The sequence below is a fragment of the Xyrauchen texanus genome, chromosome 29 (assembly GCF_025860055.1).
Source record: "Xyrauchen texanus isolate HMW12.3.18 chromosome 29, RBS_HiC_50CHRs, whole genome shotgun sequence".
Classification (NCBI taxonomy): domain Eukaryota; kingdom Metazoa; phylum Chordata; class Actinopteri; order Cypriniformes; family Catostomidae; genus Xyrauchen; species Xyrauchen texanus.
The window spans coordinates 2667031-2687703 of record NC_068304.1 but is presented as its reverse complement, the minus strand read 5'-3'; the positions used below and the strand labels follow the sequence as shown (position 1 = coordinate 2687703).

At 37.5% G+C, this 20673-nt stretch overlaps 1 protein-coding gene across 1 annotated transcript; it reads right to left on the bottom strand.

The window, feature by feature from the left end:
* Nucleotides 1-6914: 6914 nt before the first annotated feature.
* Nucleotides 6915-10959, bottom strand: LOC127622791 (uncharacterized). The gene is made up of 4 exons (XM_052096879.1): nt 10929-10959; nt 9834-9908; nt 9068-9717; nt 6915-7047 (listed from the first exon to the last, which is right to left on the bottom strand). Exons 1-4 carry the CDS (start codon nt 10957-10959, stop codon nt 6973-6975), a joined length of 831 nt encoding a protein of 276 aa, XP_051952839.1. The 3' UTR covers nt 6915-6972.
* Between the last annotated feature and the right edge of the window lie 9714 nt (nt 10960-20673).

Genomic DNA, 20673 nt, shown 5'->3' with positions numbered 1-20673 from the left:
CACATTGCAAGATGTGGAATCGAAGACATGTCCAGATATTTAACATCCTAGATATCTTGCTGACATCGGTGACACGTCGGTACTTCTCTCAAATTGCGTCTTTGACAGTTCATCCATTGCGATCATCGCTCATGGGAGCGAGCTCCAATTTGCCTGCAATTTCAGGCTTTTGTCAGCGATCTGCACTAAATTGTCAGTGTGCTAAAATCGCATAGTGTATACTCGGCATTAGTTAATTTAACACATCAACCTAGCAGGGTCACACCCTGTGGGGTAGGTTTTTGGATTGGAATCATGCAAATTTAAACAATAAACAATGGCGATGATTTTGACTCATTCATTTTTCAACTAAGGCAAGTCTCTCCAATCTTATGTCATGCCCGATACATACTGAAGCCTATTTGAACTCATTAAAAAAATCAAGGATGAGAACCACTGCCTTAGTGCATTTCACCAATTAATGTGCTTGTTGACTCGCATGCCAAACTAAATATACAACATGCCTCTTCTCATTCAGTCGATAGCAGATCCTTATTCACGAATGAGATTTAGTTTTTCATTTCATTCATTTTGTTCACAAATGAGTGTACCAGTACAATCAGTTCTTTTATGAAATGAGAATTGTATTAGGTAAAAAAAAATGCTTGTAACATTAATATTTTTTCATTTGCGTGTGTAAATAATGATTGAAAATTTTTTCTCTCGATTTTTGTAAGGAAACAACCGGAAGTAGAGCAGGAAGATTTTAAAACAATGAATATGCTAATCAGGAAACACAGCAACAACAAAAAACTGTGGTAAGTAATGGCACCAGCTCTGAGGGATTTACATGTGATAAATGTAAGGAATTAGTTAGTCTGACTGAGAAGATTAATGAGTTAGAGTCACGCATCCAAACACAAGTGGAGTTCAGTGAGAAAGAGAAGCCAGAGCGCCTAACATCAGATCAAATTTAGTAGTGTTGTCTAATGGGAAACGCAGTTTTTTTTTTTTTTACATAGAAGATTATTATTCACATCGATACTAAGGATGTCTGGTTTCACCAGTTGCCATATCATACAGAGAATGTGTCTGATCCCCAAGCTATCAAACACAAAACCCTCATTAATTCATTTAGAAAACAAATATTGATGTCAAAAAAACAAAAAGTATTAGAAGTCAGGCTAGTAAACATTAGATTGCTTTCATTCAAAACACCAATTGCAAATTAAATTATTACACATCACAGTTTGCATTCGCTTTGTTTGACTTAAATATGGCTTTTGAATATATTAGTATAAATGAGTCTACTCCCCCAGGTTATTGCTATAAACATGAGCCTTGCCTGAAGGGTCAAGGAGGAAGTGTTGCTACAGTTTACAGTGATGTTCTTGGTGTTACTCAGAAGTCAGGAGACAAGTTTAACTCTTTTGAAGTGATCATGCTAAATTTAACATCGTCTGATATAAAAACACAATTTCTGTTGTCTTTTGTTCTTGTTACTGTATATAGACCGCCTGGGCCATATTTGTATTTTCTTAGAGAATTTGCTGATTTTCTTTCATATCTTCTGTGGATAAAGCTTTAATTGTTGATGACTTCAACATTCACATAGATAATGAAAATTATACTCTAGGATTTTGCATATATCAATATTTTCATCTGAGTTTGTGTAGATTAGTGTCATTTGTTGATGATTCTTTACTGATAAAATTGAAACTATCCTAAAAACTTTTTTATAGAATTATGCAACCATCTGCCATATCACCTCAGAAGACAGTGTCTCACAGTATTCCCTACAAGCAACTTCAGTCCTTCGCTGTTAAGGTCAGTAAGAGCTAACCATACTGATAAAAGACCCCATAACTACTAAGATTCTAAAAGAGGTGTTCCCTTTCATTTCAAATTAGGAATTAGTGGAATTAGTTTTCACTGTTACGCCGACGATACCCAATTATATATTTCCCCGAAACCCCATAGCATTTCCAAATTCTCCAAGTTAGCAGTGTGTATCAATGAAATCAAATATTGGATGGCTAAAAATTGTCAGATCAAAATCCTCTAAAAATAAACCACCAGAATATAATTTGAATCTCAATGGATGGTTAAGTCTTCTTCTACAATAAAAAAAAAAAAACGTGGGTGTTATATTTGATATCAATCTGTCCTTTAAAAATCACATTTTCAGTGTTTATAGAACAGCATTCTTCTACCTCAGAAAGTTACGACACATGCTTACTGTTTCTGATGATGAAATGCGTTCATGACCTCAAGGCTAGATTATTATAATACATTACTGGGAGGATGTCCCACAGTTTCGATAAAGTAACTTCAATTGGTTCAAAATTCAGCAGCTAGAGTGCTGACTATAACCAATAAATATCATATCAGACCCATTTTACTGTTGCCACATTTTAGGTTCAAATTTTTAATACATTTTAGAATTTTGTTAAATACTTATAAAGCTTTGAATGGACTAGCTGCTCAGTACTTTAGTGACATTCTATCATGCTTTAATACCTCACATACACTAAGATTGCAAAACTCTGGCCTGTTAATAATACCTAGAGGAGGTCGATCCTTTTTCTATTTGCCTCCTAAACTACGGAGTCATATTCCAAACATTGTTTGTGACTCAAACACACTCACTCAGTTTAAATTGAAATTAAAGTCTCATCCCCTCAGCCAGGCATACACCTAATTGATCCCTCAAATCTAAATGAATCGCTCAGTTGCCGGAACTGGAAACACATATTCTATAAATGCAGAATGGCAACTATGCTAATATTATTCTATTTGTTGTCTTATCTTTGGTATGCATATCCCGAGATTACTAGAGCCTGCCAGATCCAGCTCTGGTCCTGCCCGATGTCCCACTCCCACCGATATGTGTCGGTAGATGATGACTACTAAGTTTAGCCTGCCAAACATTACTTCAGTCTACTACGATGGGCTTCACAGAGGATGATCTGCTGCCAACTACAATCTGTAAGACATGGAATACGTCATTTGTCACTGCCTGAACTCTGGACTTAGAATGGACTTCACAATAATTAACAGCCACAATCTTCCAGCTGGACTGCATTGCACCTCACTGACCTCTGCCTGCATCATCGTTGTCATAGTATGAACTACACTGTCTTAAAATGGAATACATAGCAGCCGCTGTCTAGAAATGTAACATTTGGGCACGTGTGTGTATTCCGTCAATGGAGGGTGTTCTGTTGAACTTTGCTCCGGCGCATTTTATTAGGGTTAGCGCCATGACGAAGCAATTTGATCCTTTGCTTCAGTTGCACTTGAAGGGTGGGGGGGGGGCATATATATAATTTGGGGGGGCAAAGCCCTCCCCAGCACCCCCCTATATCCAGCCCTGAAACATAGATAATAAATTATTATTAATAAGATGCAAACTAAATCAGCCTTTATCAGCCTAATAGTGGAGCGGCTAAGTGCTTATGTTTGGCAGAATCGTTCAGTTTATGATACAAGCGTGAAAATTGGCATGAGCAGTCTCCGTGGGTCACTTGACAAGAAAATTGTCCGAGCCACTTGAAATTTCAAGATGGCCGACACCTTAGTGGAGCAGTTAAGTGATATAGTGGTTTATTTGGTGATACAAGCATGAAAATTGGCATGAGTAGTCTCTGATTGGCACATTCATTGACTCTTTCATTACGTTTCATCGTCATTGCTTCTCGTAAGGGGGACATTGCACTCTCATCTTCACATATAAAGCACAAAGCTTTCGAGGGCTGGGATCCTCTTGGCCTCTTGACATGGATATCTTTGGTATCTTCAGTGTCTTTAGCAGCAGTAGATGCTCTCTTTTGGGTCCTTTCCAGCTTTGTGTTATTGAACATAAGTTTACAGTTGAATGATATTTTGCTCTGTTTCTTGTCAATGTGTTTTCTATGCCATCACCTTCATCTAGTCGGGTTGGACTAAGAAAGATAGGCAGAGCATTGATCTTATGAAATAATGGAACATTTCTTGCAATGGTATCATAACCAGTACGATCGTGCTCTCTGTTGAATAAACTCGGATGAATGAGTTTTTCCTTGGTGTCCTGCTGACAAATGAAACATCTGTCCTAGTTAGTTTTCTCAACTGTTACGATGGCTTCTGCCATGTCTGCAGCAAATGTATAGGCAGAGGCCGAGGGTTTATCCTTTTACCACCTTTTACCAAGCACTTTGATTTATGGGATACAACTAAGTTCATGCCTTAACCCTACACTTAGTCCGATCGTTCATCCAATGCCATTTATATCCCGTGCGATCTGTATACCATCCGGTTAACTAAAACCCATTAACCTTGGCTCGGCTCTCCCGCGCTGGCACAACCTGTCAATTCAGGTGCGGCTATCTAACTGTTTTGGGGTAGATTAGACAGCATTTGGGATACTAACTTTACAATTAGCTGACATTGAACCCCACTCTGAGTTTAACAGCAGTGATATATCACCAGTGTGCCCTGGTAGTGCAGATATTCACTCTTGTCTAATCTGTCTATAATTAACAAATCAACACAACTGTATTTTGATGCATTAAAAGTTGTTCTTTAGAATAATCTAAAACATATAAAATAAAATGACACCAAATCGTCCTTAATGAAAAAAAAAACAATACATTTCTATCGGAAAATGTATCTTTTGAGGCTCCAGGTGTCGGCCATCTTGAAATTTCAAGTGGCTCGGACAATTTTCTTGTCAAGTGACCCATGGAGACTGCTCATGCCAATTTTCACGCTTGTATCATAAACTGAAAGATTATATCACTTAGCCGCTCCACTATAATACCAAAAGGACATTGCATCTATATGTGCACTTCCACAGTTAATTCATGATGAACTTTAAAGACATTTAGTCATTAAGTGTACAGTTTATACAAAATCTGTTCATATAAACATTGACAACCAACATCTACACAGTTTACTAATTTAAAGGATGACTTGCACTACACATAGACAACGAATATTGGGGCCTGGTTTCTCTCAAGGTTATTTTTCTCAATTAACAAACATTTTATGGATTTTGTGTTCCTTTGCCACAGTCACCTTTGGCTTGCTCAACGGACCCCTAAAGACAAAAAAAAATTTAAGCAATATTATTACAATTATATATTACATTCACATCATTCAGTTAAAACACATGTTTGTGACATTAAGACATCACAACTTATTTTTCTGTTAGAGCATGATTTTCTGTAAAGCTGCTTTTGAAACAATGTGTGTTGTGAAAAGCACCATAAAATAAAACTGATTTGAATTGACTTGACTTGTTAACTTGAAAAATTAAGAAGGACTTTGTCATGAGTGTATCAGAGCCTTTAGCAGATGATGCTGGTCGAATAGCAAGATCTTTATGATGGTAATTGGTGACTGAGGAAGTTTTGCTGTTTAAGCTAGAGCCTGGTGGAAACATCAGCATGCCATACTGGGGAACAGATTCTAAAACACAACATATGCTGGTTAGCAGCTATACTAGACTGCCATCAACAAAATTATGAAAGTAGGAATTTTTAACAAAAGATGTTTTTAGCCAGTATCATATGGTATTGTCATGATAAGGTGCTTCAATAAAGTACTATAGTATTTAAACCTCACCACAACAAGGTTCTCCATTTACCCAAGTGATTCAACATTCCATCCTTATTAACATGTTTGGCCAGCTAATGGTCTGTGTAATGTGGTAGACAGGGCTGGGAAGGTGCACATGTGGGCAGCAGGCCTATGGCCGCAGTTGTGGGTACACCACCCATCTCACTACAAACATACGTCTGGTCTACCAACCTGTGAACCTTCCATCCGGCCACTTCCCATGGCAAAGCCTGTGCTTAATGCCATAAAACAATTATGGAAATGTAATTCTATTTATCCCTAATTTACCCCAATCTCTAGGTTTGACAAGTTAAATATACAGTATCATTTAGATAGCATGCTGGCAGGGATAGGCCATCAATGAACCACAGGGCAGTAATGCACCAGACTGTCTATGGTAGCCATGTTATTCTGCCACACTAATTTTTCATATAGTACATAAAACAAATATCATGCCCTACACATGTGGGCTGTTGTGTGCCAGCCAGCCCTATCCATGTAATTCCATCCATCAGTAATGACAAGACTTTCTTCTTTTCTGCTAAATATCAGTACATATTAAGCAGATGCTTTTACACAAATCATTTTACAGTACATTCAAGCTGTACATTTCATCAGTATATGTACTCCAAGGGAATCAAACACATGCTTTGTGGTGCTAGAGGACCAAGGACCAATCACCAAGATCTGCCCTGGAATTTTTGATTAACTCGTTTCTTGTCATTCTATGTGTCACTAGGCCTCTGTGCAGAGGTTCATATGAGAAAGGAGGGGAGAGGTCTGACTGTGTCAGAAACAGAGTAAGCTTCCACAAACTGACCTCACTGGGAAAAACGTGTCCAGCCACTCAGTTTTCCCAAGTCTGCTGTAGAAGCATGTCTGCAAATCTCCAGCATTATCACATACTCTCTCTGCCGGTCAGGGCATGGAAAATTGCAGTTTGGGAGGTCTCTCATTAGTGGTAGATGTCCAGTTACATGATGTTTCTCCAGTGGAAGACTTTTAACCCTGTAATCAGCATTAGGATATGGAATTCGCCAAGAAGTTCGAATTTTTGGTCAAGTAAACCCCTGTCGTGTCACTTGCCATCATTCACTGGAATTCATTGCCTCAGGTTCTTCGCAAATGCTGATAGAACAAACATTCACAAGACCCCCATCCCATAAACATAGTCCAGTAATAAATGCATCAATTATTCCACATGAAAGCCTGCAAGTTGTTTCTGTGTTCTGGTCAGGAGGCGGGTCTGTGGCTGAGTGACAGGAATATGGATGCTGTTGGTGGTAAATGAGCTTTGACGGTTTCTTGGGGTTTTTCCACACGGACCGCCCGGCCTGCTCTCCAGCTCCTGGGCTGCTGATAGAATTAGGGAGCTCTTGAACCATACTGCTCTTACTTCCGGAAACAATTACGTGAACCTGTGGGGTTAGTTTGGTTTTTCTTGAGAAAGGTCCACAGTGAGGAGTCCTGGAGGATGGAACATGGATAATTTTTTTATTCTGAAGAATAACTGACTTGGTGTGTAAGGCTAGGAATTATCACATGTTGCCTCTGTCCAAACTCCCAGGTTACATGTAGTGTACACAGAGAAACACAACAAGAGGGATTTCCTCAGAGCCACATGAATCTCACAAAAATTAACTGAATTTTTATTTTAAATAAAAATATAATATTTGCAGAATATCTTTATTTCATCATAATTCATAACCAATATTCTAAATGCTGAAGGATATTTATTATTATTATTAGGGGTTCAAGGGCCGAAGGGCGAAGACCCCTATTGTTTTTGTTAGTTTTCTTATTAGGGGTTCAAACCCGAAGGGCTGAAACCCTATTGTAATTGTAAGGATTTTATTATTATTCTGCCCTAAAACTGATCGTGCAGACCAAACCGTAAGTCGTAGAGAGCTGAAACTTTGAGAGAAGGTAGTCCCCCATTGTACTACAGTTTATCTAGTGCTATAATGATCATTTTACATTTGGACCCATAACTCCAAAACCATTTGTCGCACACACAATTGTCTGACATCGTTGGATTCCTTAAATCAAGACGAAAATCAAGTTTTGCGCTAATTTGCATAATTCGAAAAACTACTTTTTCGAACTCCTCATAGGCCGTAAGTCTAATTCTCACAAAAACTGGGGTGTCAGTATGAACCCTCCTAACAAAATTTATCAATGGAATTTTGATTCGTCGAAGCATTGCGAAGATATAAGCCAACAAATTGGTCAGGCATCATCCATTTTGTACGTTTTGACCAATATCTACCAAATGAAAAGGTCAAATGTTATGAATCTTGATACACATAGACAACAGGACATTCTGAGGATGCACGCAAAGTCGTGAAAATGTTCGCCAATAGGGGTCGCTACAAAAAAAAAAACACTCATAACTCAACCGTATAATCATTGAAGTTGAAAATTGGTATGCATCTTATAGGGGCCAAAGGCTAACATATCCTACAATATCAGCCGGACAAATAAAAAATAATGGCCACCAGCAGCCAATCAAATTTCAGCAGCTTAAAACATCAAATGTGAATGGCCGACCATTAGAAAAATTGAGATATTCATACACAGTGTCAAAATGAGGCTGTGTACCAAGTTTTGTGAAAATCGGCCACAAGGTGGTGCTACAACAAAAAAAAATTACGTTTTTGCTAATTACTCCGCATCCGAGAACATTAAAATCAAAATGCTTTGTACCTCTAAATCCTTGCGTCAATTCCTACAAAATGTATATCTCTGTTTTATTTCATTTTATAAAATGTTTCTGACATTCTAATTGACTAACAACCCTACTTTTTCAAACTCCTCCTAGGGCGTTAATCATATCTTCACCAAACTTGGCCCAGGTCAGCGATAGACCATGCAGGCAAAAAGTTATCAAAATAATTTTGATCCATCAAATTGTCTAGAAGATACAATCTGTTATATTTGACTAGTGTTGCCCATTATGACTAATATTCCTGTATATTGTGTTAACAAATGCCTAACTTCACAAAACTGTTAAAATATGGAAAACAGGACATTCGGAGGAATGAAAGTAAATTTCATGGATTTATGATGAACGGGGAGCTAACAGCAAATTTTAAATAATCAGCCATTTATTTATCTGACCAATGAAAGCTGTAATACAATTTTTTGTCCATCAGAGAGAGCCACAGGATAAGAAATCCTTTTAAGTCTAAGCTGCCTTAAAAAGGTAAAAGACCTTAACATGCTAGAGTGTGGAACTGAGAAAAATGACTTGTCCAGCCAAATGTATTATAGGTATGACACTGGAAATCTGGCAATTAGATGTTTTAGTATTTAAATTTATCTACATAAAAAAATCTTGAGCTCAAACTTTTGACCCCTTTTTTGAAGTTACTGTACTTTGCCTTTGTATCGTCTGCAAAAAGTGAGAGTTACGCCAAGGCAAAAGGCAGTAACTTCCACATTATCAATATTTGGTTGCTGATCACCATTTACAAAATCATAACACCTGTATAAAAACTGCATGAGCTCTGGTGCTGGTAGTAGAGCTGTGGCTGGAGTGAAGCTGGGCTCTGGTGCTGGTAGTAGAGCTGTGGCTGGAGCGAAGGTGGGCTCTGGTGCTGGTAGTAGAGCTGTGGATGGAGCGAAGGTGGGCTCTGGTGCTGGTAGTAGAGCTGTGGCTGGAGACGAGGTGGGCTCTGGTGCTGGTAGTAGAGCTGTGGCTGGAGCGAAGGTGGGCTCTGGTGCTGGTAGTAGAGCTGTGGCTGGAGTGAGGGGTGGCTCTGGTGCTGTGACTGGAGCGAGTGTGGGCTCTGGTGCTGGCAGTGGTGCTGTGACTGGAGCGAGTGTGACTGGAGCGAGTGTGGGCTCTGGTGCTGGCAGTGGTGCTGTGACTGGAGCGAGTCCAGCCACAGAGCACTGCCAGCTCTGGTGCTGGCAGTGGTGCAGTGAATGGAGAGAGGGTGGGCTGTGGTGCTGGCAGTGGTCCTGTGGCTGGAATAAGGGGACACTCCATAAGAGCAACATGGGTGGTGTCAAGTGTGCTGCAGAACAGCCCATCGGAACCAAACGCCGGGAAACTAATATCCAGACAACTATCAAGAACTGTCCATGTTTTTGATTTGGGTGCTGGATCACAATCAATATCCCCACAAGTAACTGAAATTAACATAACATATTTACAATTGGAGACATGCATGGGAAAATTAATGGAACATGAACAATAAATATTTGATTAATTAATGTAAATTTTATCAAATTGGGGAAATACCTACCAATGTCCAGTACAATCTTTTTCTTTTCTTTTTTTTGCGGTGCTTCTGGACCACAAGGAATATCACCACAAAGAACTGAAAGGAATAGAGCAAATAATAAAGATGATGATGATGATGATGATGATGATGATAATAATAAGGCATGGAAGGAAATAGGAATAGGAAATAATATTTTATATATATCCAATACACATAGGAAATAATATTGTAAGGTCCATCAAATATTTTTTTTACCAATAGGCTATTTGATTAATCAATGCTTATTTTAACAAATTGGGCACATACACAGGACAACAAGGTAGTGCCACAGCTAGTTAACCATGGGTTAAATTTGGCTACCATACTCCAATGCACAGCTCTCTGACTGGTGGATTGGATTGGCCAATCTCAAAGGCTATAATATAGAGTAATGTGATTACATTAATTGTTTTTCTTAATCTGACTGTAACTGACATCCAGACAAAAAGTTATTCATGTGGTTGGAGCCTGTTTTGAAACCAATTTATTTATTCCAGTGTTCACTAACTTAAAAGATACAAGACATAAGTGTTTTTACATCAAATTGAATGAAAGTAGCCTATCCTAAAAGATCAACTTGTGGATTGATGTAAATGGCAGCAAGAAGGAATAATGCTCAGAAATCATAATGCTTGTGGATTGTTGTGGATTAAACATCTGCGATGACGTTCATTGCCATGGATTTTATACTAGAAAAGGTTTGATAGATTTAATTGCAAACTGTTACTATTGATTTTATGTGTGATCATGCTACATGCTACTCTATCATGACATTCAAGTCCACACTCGTGCAACTAGTGGGCAGCCCCACACTGTCACTGACAGGATGGCTCTGACTGAATAATTTGCATTATGGGAAAAAAAACTTTAAATATTTACGATGACTTATTAGTGGCAAGTTATCTAGTCTTTGCTTGTTTACAGTGCTTTGATATATGGAGCAGTTTGGTAGCCTATTCATTGGATAGCCGAGTAGCCTATTTATGCTATAGGCTGCCAGCTGGCTATGAAGTAGATTGTGATCTATCTATCTAATTTGTTTCTCTAATGCATATTTTGTGTTACACAATTTCGTACCTTGATCTTGATGTCGGCATTTCAAAGCCATCTCAACCATAATTTTCCTCGAGAGGCCATCCTTAAACGCTATAGTAAAAACACTCAACATTATTTGTTTACTACACTTTTATTCAGGTATCGTGTGTGTCAGATTGCTTCAATGACAGATGCATGACAGTACACAGGCTACACCGTAATTTAAACGCGGCACATTGTAATGTAAAAACAAAGGCAAAGTACAGTAAATCCATGCCGGTACAGTAACTTCATTTTGACGCATGGCTAAACAAAGGCAGAGTACCTTAACTCAATTTGAGTGTTCCAAGTCAAACCGCGGTAATTGGAGTTACTGGGGTTAATTGGTATGTGTCTTGTAGGGGCCAAAGGCTAACATATCCTACAAAATCAATTGGACAAATAAAAAAATCATGGCCACCAGCAGCCAATCAAATGTCAGCAGCTTATAACATCAAATATGAATGGCCCACCATTACAAAACTTGAGATGTTTGTAGACAGTGTCAGAATGTGATTGTGTAGCAATATTTATGAAAATTGGCCACAAGGTGGCGCTATAACAAGGACATTTTCCTTTTCACCAATAACTCCGCAACCAAGTTAAATAATCTCAAATTATTTTTTCCTCTAATACGTTGCACCAAGTTCAACAAAATGGATATCTACGTATTATGTGTGTCTACTATGAACCCTCCTGACAGAAATCTGATTTGTCGAAGCATTGCAAAGATATAAGCTAACGAATTGGTCGGGCGTCGTCCATTTTATACGTATTGACCAATATCTATAAAACGAAAAGACCATATGTTACAAAACTTGATACACAGATACAACAGCACATTTCCGGTCCGCAAAAGAATTTGCCTATAGGGGGCGCTATAACTAATAAATGCTCATAACTCCTTAACTGTATTATCAATGAAGTTGGTAAATTGGTCTGTTTCTTGTAGGGGCCAAATGCTAACATATTCTACAATATGACTCAGACAAATATAAAACATGGCCGCCAGCAGCCAATCAAATTTCACCAGCTATTAACATCAAATCTGAATGGCTGACCGTTTCGAAGCTTGAGAAATTGGTAGACAGTGTCAGATTGAGGCTGTGTACCATGTTTTTTGCAAATCGGGTACACGGTGGCATTATAAAAATACATATATACACTCACCTAAAGGATTATTAGGAACACCATACTAATACTGTGTTTGACCCCCTTTCGCCTTCAGAACTGCCTTAATTCTACGTGGCATTGATTCAACAAGGTGCTGAAAGCATTCTTTAGAAATGTTGGCCCATATTGATAGGATAGCATCTTGCAGTTGATGGAGATTTGTGGGATGCACATCCAGGGCATGAAGCTCCCGTTCCACCACATCCCAAAGATGCTCTATTGGGTTGAGATCTGGTGACTGTGGGGGCCATTTTAGTACAGTGAACTCATTGTCATGTTCAAGAAACCAATTTGAAATGATTCGAGATTTGTGACATGGTGCATTATCCTGCTGGAAGTAGCCATCAGAGGATGGGTACATGGTGGCTATAAAGGGAGGTACATGGTCAGAAACAATGCTCAGGTAGGCCGTGGCATTTAAACGATGCCCAATTGGCACTAAGGGGCCTAAAGTGTGCCAAGAAAACATCCCCCACACCATTACACCACCACCACCACCAGCCTGCACAGTGGTAACAAGGCATGATGGATCCATGTTCTCATTCTGTTTATGCCAAATTCTGACTCTACCATCTGAATGTCTCAACAGAAATCGAGACTCATCAGACCAGGCAACATTTTTCCAGTCTTCAACTGTCCAATTTTGGTGAGCTCTTGCAAATTGTAGCCTCTTTTTCCTATTTGTAGTGGAGATGAGTGGTACCCTGTGGGGTCTTCTGCTGTTGTAGCCCATCCGCCTCAAGGTTGTGCATGTTGTGGCTTCACAAATGCTTTGCTGCATACCTCGGTTGTAACGAGTGGTTATTTCAGGCAAAGTTGCTCTTCTATCAGCTTGAATCAGTCGGCCCATTCTCCTCTGACCTCTAGCATCAACAAGGCATTTTCAGCCCACAGGACTGCCGCATACTGGATGTTTTTCCCTTTTCACACCATTCTTTGTAAACCCTAGAAATGGTTGTGCGTGAAAATCCCAGTAATTGAGCAGATTGTGAAATACTCAGACCGGCCCGTCTGGCACCAACAACCATGCCACACTCAAAATTGCTTAAATCACCTTTCTTTCCCATTCTGACATTCAGTTTGGAGTTCAGGAGATTGTCTTGACCAGGACCACACCCCTAAATGCATTGAAGCAACTGCCATGTGATTGGTTGATTAGATAATTGCATTAATGAGAAATTGAACAGGTGTTCCTAATAATCCTTTAGGTGAGTGTATTTTCACCAATAACTTCGCAACTGAATTGAATAATAAAAAAATATATATTCATATAATTCCTTGTACCAAGACTTACAAAATGTTTATCTTAATTTTATTACATTTAAAAAAAAATTCCTCTATTCTAGTTTTCTAAAAAATCTACTTTTTCAAACTCCGCCTATAGGGGGCACTACAAAAAAAAAAAATTTATAACTCTGCAACTGTATTATCAATGAAGTTGAAAATTGGTATGCTTCTTGTAGGGGCCAAATGCTAACATATTCTGCTATATGACTCAAACAAATAAAAAAACATTTTACTTAAACGCTTATAACTCTTGAACAGAATGAGATATTATCCCAAATATGGTGCACTTATGTAAGAGATCATTCTGAGGACACACAAAATAATTGCACACCTCTGCCTCTTGCGGGCACTGTAATAATGAAAAAATGAAGACAGTCACATATATTTAAAAACATGGTCGCCATCGACCAATCAGCTTTCAGCAGCTTTTATAAAGGGTTGAATAAGGCAGATCGGAACTAAACTTGGTATGCCTATTTGTCTTTTGGCCCAAGAGGTCAAAATTTGAAACAACTTGGCGGCGCTATCTCATTAAAATGCATGTAAATCATTGTATGTACCTCTGTATTTCACAAAGAAACATGTTATTCATACCATATTGTAGATCTCCTCATTCTGAACGGCTTTGCCTTAAGGACCATTTGTGTGAAACAAAACATTCAATAAATACTTGAGATTAATTTAAAAGATTACGTTTTTCGAACTAGTCCTAGGCCTAGTTCTGGATTCTTTCTAAGGACACTCAAAAACAATGGTGCATCACCACCTCTTGGTGGTGTAATTATAGTAAACATTTTTAAAATGGCTCTAAGTATGGAATGGTTGGGCCGATCAAATTCAAAATTGTGCATGCAGTGTCTGTGTCTAAGCTTTCATCAAGGTCTATGAGTACAGTTGCTTAACTTGAAAAAAATGGCCACCATCAACAAAAACATCTTTAAGCTGCTATTTGAAGTAGTCCTAGTCTGTTCACCAAACCAGTGCAGAAAGAGTCTCATTATTAATAATTATCAAAAAAGTTTTAACTTTCGATTCAAATTTGCAAAGCAACACAAAATGTAAGTAGTGGGCATGGCCACTTTTAGTTAAACAGTTTTAACTCTTGAACAGAATGAGATATTTTCACAAAATTTGAGAGACTTATGTATAGGGTCATTCTGAGGACACATGAAAACATTTGCATACCTATGCCTCTTGCTGAACTTTAACTGTTTTTGTTGCTTTCAGGCGATCTAATTAATACCTGTTGCATGTAAACTTGAAGGACTTTAAATGCTTGAATCCCGCTAATCGCTGCTAGCAGCTATATTGATTATTATTGTTGTTGTTGTTATTATTATTATTATTTTATAGCCATTATAACTCATTATTTTTGGTGTGGCATTTAAGTGAGAAATCTTTAAAAACTGCCTTCAGATGAAATAAAACTTCAAATTAATTTACAGGCAAAATGAAGACAAAAGATGTAAAAGAAAATTTAACTACTTTATAAAATCAGTGCTGGATGATGAAGAAAGGGGCACAATGAAATATCAGTTTCACTTTGACATGACATGTCATGATCAGATTGCTCATTTAAATTTGTTTATTAGATCTTTATAGCTTAGTTTGATTTCCAAATTCTCTGGCTGAAATTGAATTAGTGCTAAAATCACAAGAATCATTCTGAGGGAAGGAAACATTTGGAATTTTCCCAATGTAGGTCAGCAGTGTCCTGTGCAGGGCTGTGGGGTGCAGCACAAGGGTTTGGTCAAAGGTCAAAGGAACCTACTCATTCCACACTGCCCTGGCGCCTGCCTGCAGAGCCCTCAATTTGTAAAAGGCAAACTCTGACCTCTGGGGCTTCCCTGACAAAAAACTGGACTTAAACATTACCAGCCATCCCAAAGACAAAACCCCCAAAGATTTACCACCAAAACTCAGCCAGCACAGAACATAATAACGTCTTAATAACATCTCTCTAAAGAGATCGTCAACACGCCCTAAAATGGGGAATTGTCTCTGCATCAGGACTGGTGCTGTAAGCAGACCTTATTAAGATTAATTAGCTCTGCAGTCTACTTCCCTCTTTACTCCAGACTAATGTGTGCTGATATACTCTGTCACACTTAGGTGATTTGCATAACAAGCTCAAAAGAATTAAGGGAAAGGATTAAAGCAAATTTCAAATATGAAAGTTAAACCTATGTTATGTTTCTGCATCCTTCAAAAGATAGGTAATAGACAGAGAGAAAATGGACCTGGACATTAGACCATGGATCTGTCTTTCTTTCTTTCTTTCTTTCTTTTAATCAAGATTTTAGGTTAAAATCTTTATAAAAGGTATACAATATGTGAAAGAGACAACACTGGGCAAGTATTTCACCATTTTTACTTTACTAGATCGTCTTTTAAAATTTAACCTGTGATGTCAAATTAAATAGTAGAAACAGAAGAAATATTTAATGTATACCTTTAACTCATATGAGCTCATAAAAGCTGCATGCAAAATAATTATAAAAGAATAAACAAAATGCTGTTAAGTTGCCAAAATGTATTTCATGTCAGCTACATAAATGTTTTACTCATTACATGAGCATATCTTTTGTTCTTTTCTTAATCCAATCATTCTTTATTTTGAAGGAACATTCATTAAAATATTATGTCAAAAATACCATATTCAGAAATTAAGCCTAATGAGATATTTCAAAATTATTACATTAGTAACTAGCTGATTAATTTAGTCTTTATTCTTTCAAAAGTCCAAGTTTATTCAAATGCACAACAGTACAACATGCAGCTCTGATTGCAGGCAATGAAATGCAGTTTCTGCAGATCCAGAGAAGAAAATAGAGATAGAATCACCAAAAAGAAATACATAAATAATAATATAATAATAAGTTAATAATTTTTTATTATTATTTTAATGCTTGATTTTGTTAGTATATATAAATGTTTCATATTTTAATTATTTACTAGATTCAGATTAAGCTGTAAGTGTTGAGGTACTTCATAATATAATTTATATTCAACAAAATACTCATTACAAGAACTAAATTCTATATCTTCCACAGTCCAGATTTGATTGTTCCAAAATCATCAGTGATCAGTTTAAACTGTGAACATTTTGAGAGGAAGGAAATATATAAACAAATGTATTAAAATTATTGTAAGAATTTAATTCTGGCATTTTACAGTTTTATCACTCATACCTTAAACAAAATAAAGACAAGGAAAAAAGATTTTCACAAATCATCTCTTGTAATAACCTGACAATGCGGCAACCGATTTGTCAAAGCTGTGAAATTCTGTGAGCTCTTGGGGTGGCACTAAAATAAATGCTCTAATATAAGCCATAAATGGCATGTATGAGAGTGTGCCCTGCGGTAACTCTATCTTTGAGCTGTGGCACTGAATGCTGGCAGCGCTGGAGTTCTGTTTGCATCAGTCAACATTTCATCCATCATACCAGCCTGTTGCTGTCAGAAAACTCCACTGATAAAGACTTTAGCGAAGAGACCCATAAGACCCATTCTCATAAGACCCTCTCATTTAAAGCCGGTATATCTATGGACAGGTTTCTGAAACACTCGAGGCTGCTTATTCCCCCCCTGCAATTCTGTCAGGGGCCTCTCCCTCTCTCTGCTTTGTGCTGTCGGTGGGCTGGGTCCCGGGCCCTGATTTGGCCCAGCTGGAGGAAGAGAGTGATCAGAACTGGGCTGGTGCAGACAGAGCTAAAGTAAACAGCTGTGGCGGTTCGGCAGGCAGTTAGCAGCCCTTGGACAGATGATCAGGGGCCTGCACAGACCACACACGCAGACATGCAGCGAAGGACCACACAAGGGCTCGGCTGAGGGGGGACCTCAGCACGCAAATGCACGGCCCATCGACAGAGCGCTCCTACGGGCGAAGGCAAGCTCCAGGTCAGGGCTGGGCCTGCAGAGAGCACTCGCCATTAAAGGTGTGCCATCTGTGTGGTGCGGGACTTTCGGTGAGTGGGGGGGTGGACACAGGTATTTCTCTTTGTTGTGGTGGAAATAAACTTCCATCTCAGAATGCATAAAAGAGGTCTGAGTAAACACAAACAGGAAACAGTTTATAAAGACAGAATTTTCCAATGGATCCATGATGAGGCTCTTAATAGCCTCCTAAATAAAACCAGGACAACAGAAATTAAACAAACAGATATATACTGTATATACATTTTAGTATAGTGGGGTCCACTAGTCTGTGACCACATTGTAATTGAATATTATTATTATTATCATTATCATTTAAACATGGATCTTAAAGTTCTAGGATTTTGAAACATGTTAATAAATGGAAAGTTATCATACGAATTAAGATTTTCACATATCAAATGTTTAGCAAATTTGTGACATTGGCCATATTAACTCCTAACAACTTAAATCATGACACATGGATCATCAAGTTGTCCATGCCTGCTCAAATGCGTGCTGTCATTAAAACAAATAGTAGAAATATACGAAATACTAGCACAAGTCAACTTTTCACTGAAATTTGTATAGTGATAATATAATTCATAACTAAAAATATATATATAATTAGAAAAGAATGTTAAATGTTGCATTTTCACAAGTGGTCTCAGAATCAGAAAAACAGAACCCAATATTATGTATATAATTTAAATATATGTATCTTTTTTCTGTCACCCACACTCACATCCACATATTTAAAAGTGAGTATTGCTGCAGGAGGACAGTACAGATCAGTAGTGTGTGTGTGTGTGTGTGTGTGTGTGTGTGTGTGTGTGTGTGTGTGTGTGTGTGTGTGTGTGTGTGTGTGTGTGTGTGTGTGTGTGTGTGTGTGTGTGTGTGTTTATCTGTACAGTGTAAGTTTGACCTGAGGGGAGTAACATGCTCCATCACACTTACCCTCTGCCACCTATAGAGAGAGAGAGAGAGCTTGATTCACCGCCACCGCAGATAAGCTGCACTGCATTCTATTGCTGAACTCAGACATTTGAGAGAGCAGCTGGATCATAGAGCAACACTCACTCACAAACACAGACTTAATCTCACATACATTTCACTTGAAATATGACTGCTGGATTGAGCCAGAAGCACACTTTACCTTACACCTGACTCACAGTGCTCTGAATGATATTAATATTCCCCAGGTGCAAACTAGCTAAATGTTCACAAAATTAATCCATCCAACAATGCAAGTATCAGATGGACGCTATATTTTCCAGTACATATGATAAATGTGTACTAAGCTAAAATAACTATTTAACACTTGTTTTGATGAGATCTTAAAGTACGCTGAAAACTACATTGCACTACATCATACGAAGACTGATGTAATTAATTAAATATTTTACAATTATTTACTAAAATTGTTGTCCAACCGACATACTCCAGTGTATTTAGAGTTTGCATATTATCAGTAGGCCTATGTGTATTCCCTGGGAATCAAACCAATGACCTTGACATCGCTAGTGCCGTACTTGACCAGCTGAGCAACAGAAACACCATTTCTTGAATGAATTATGCATTGACATTGGAATTGCATGAGAGCTGGCACTGGTCTGGTCTGAACAACAAAGAAGATTGTATTGTGGTTTATGACACATTCAAAGGTGAAGTCTAAATACTGCATACAACATGTACAACAACGCAGTAACATGTAATTAGGCGGCACCAATCACCAGGAAACTGCAACTGCTCTGAGTGAATCTGGGAATTTTGTCGTGATTCTGCAGGCCTGCACTAAGTCTTCTTCAGGGTTAAGATAGCAGAGTGTGCAGGTTTGGAGGGTCATCTTGCAGTGCTGAAATATGTCTAAGAGAAAATAACAACACAGACTATGTATATCCTGTAGGGCTCAAAGGGTGTCTGGGACCCTACTGGGCGACACAGGGGTCACGACCCGTCCACGCAAGAAAACTGCCTTTTACACACATGCATGCACTTACAGCATGGGAACAACAGCAAAGCCCGAAAGACAAGCGTGTGCGTTCACACAGCAGGGGTTCACACACACACACACATACACACACTTTCTACATTTTTACATTTTCTATGTAAAAATAATTTAATTAAAACATCATTTATTATGTTTTTTAAGCGATTTGAATTATGGGGACACTATACATATCCTCATAAACCACATTTATAGCATAATACCCTTGTAATTACCAGTTTGTAACTTAAACAAAATGTCCTTGTAAACCACATAAACATGCAGGTAATATGGATAGGACAATATGGAAGTTAACAATATGGAAACAGATGAGAGAGCACACCACACACAAAAACTAAAAAATTGGCACTTACAATCATCATCATCAAAAGAGAAAATTGTTCTATGTAAATACAGTTATGAGTTAAAAAAGAGACAATAAGTCAATAGCAATAATCAAGTTGGACCGCCAACATCATACAAATGTAATTGATCAAAATACATAGTGTCATCATAAGGGACAAATCAAGCCATCAACAATGTAATGAAAGATCATTTTAAATAAAATTACTATTATTTCACATGAATAGTGTTACAGCATTATTTAGAAATGTTGAACTTATTTAATTATAAGCCTATATTAAAATTTTGTTCATATTTATTTTTCTAATTATTAATATTATTATTATTATTATTATTATTATTATTTTGTTTCTTTCAGCAAATCCACATAAATTCACTTTATGTGGATTCTTCAATAAGAATCCTTAAAGACACTGGACAGCACATTTCAGCTTTTGTTGCACAAAACAGGTTTAATTTGGTTTAGCATGGAATTTGCATGGAAACCCCCAATACAGTAAAAAAAAAAAAACCCCAAAAAACGAAACAGGTTTGAAAATAAATCAGCTAAGAATTAAGCATTTTAAAAAGCGCATTTCTTTTGAGCAATAGATGTGTTGATCAATTTACTGGCATATATAAATAAATGTTTAAATGTTTTTAATGCCGAAATAGTATAACACAAGCAGCTATAAATAATACATGTCAGAAAAGTCGTACATTTCTCTCAAAAATTAAAAAAAATGTTTTAGATAACACAAAACAGCAAAGACAGCCGAGATCTAAAAATAATGGAGAATACCTGATGATGATATTATTACTATTATTATTATTATTATTAATAATAATAAAAAGAAGAAGAATTCAACTTTAATAATAGAATCTTATTTCCTCATAGAGTTTATATCCTTCAAAATTAGACATGCAGCTAGTTTAAGGAAATGTTAATTATTTAAGAAAACAAAAATGTAATGTTACAAGATGCTTGCCGTTAACCACATTTGATTAATATAATATTTGATTCAATAGTAATATTTAAATA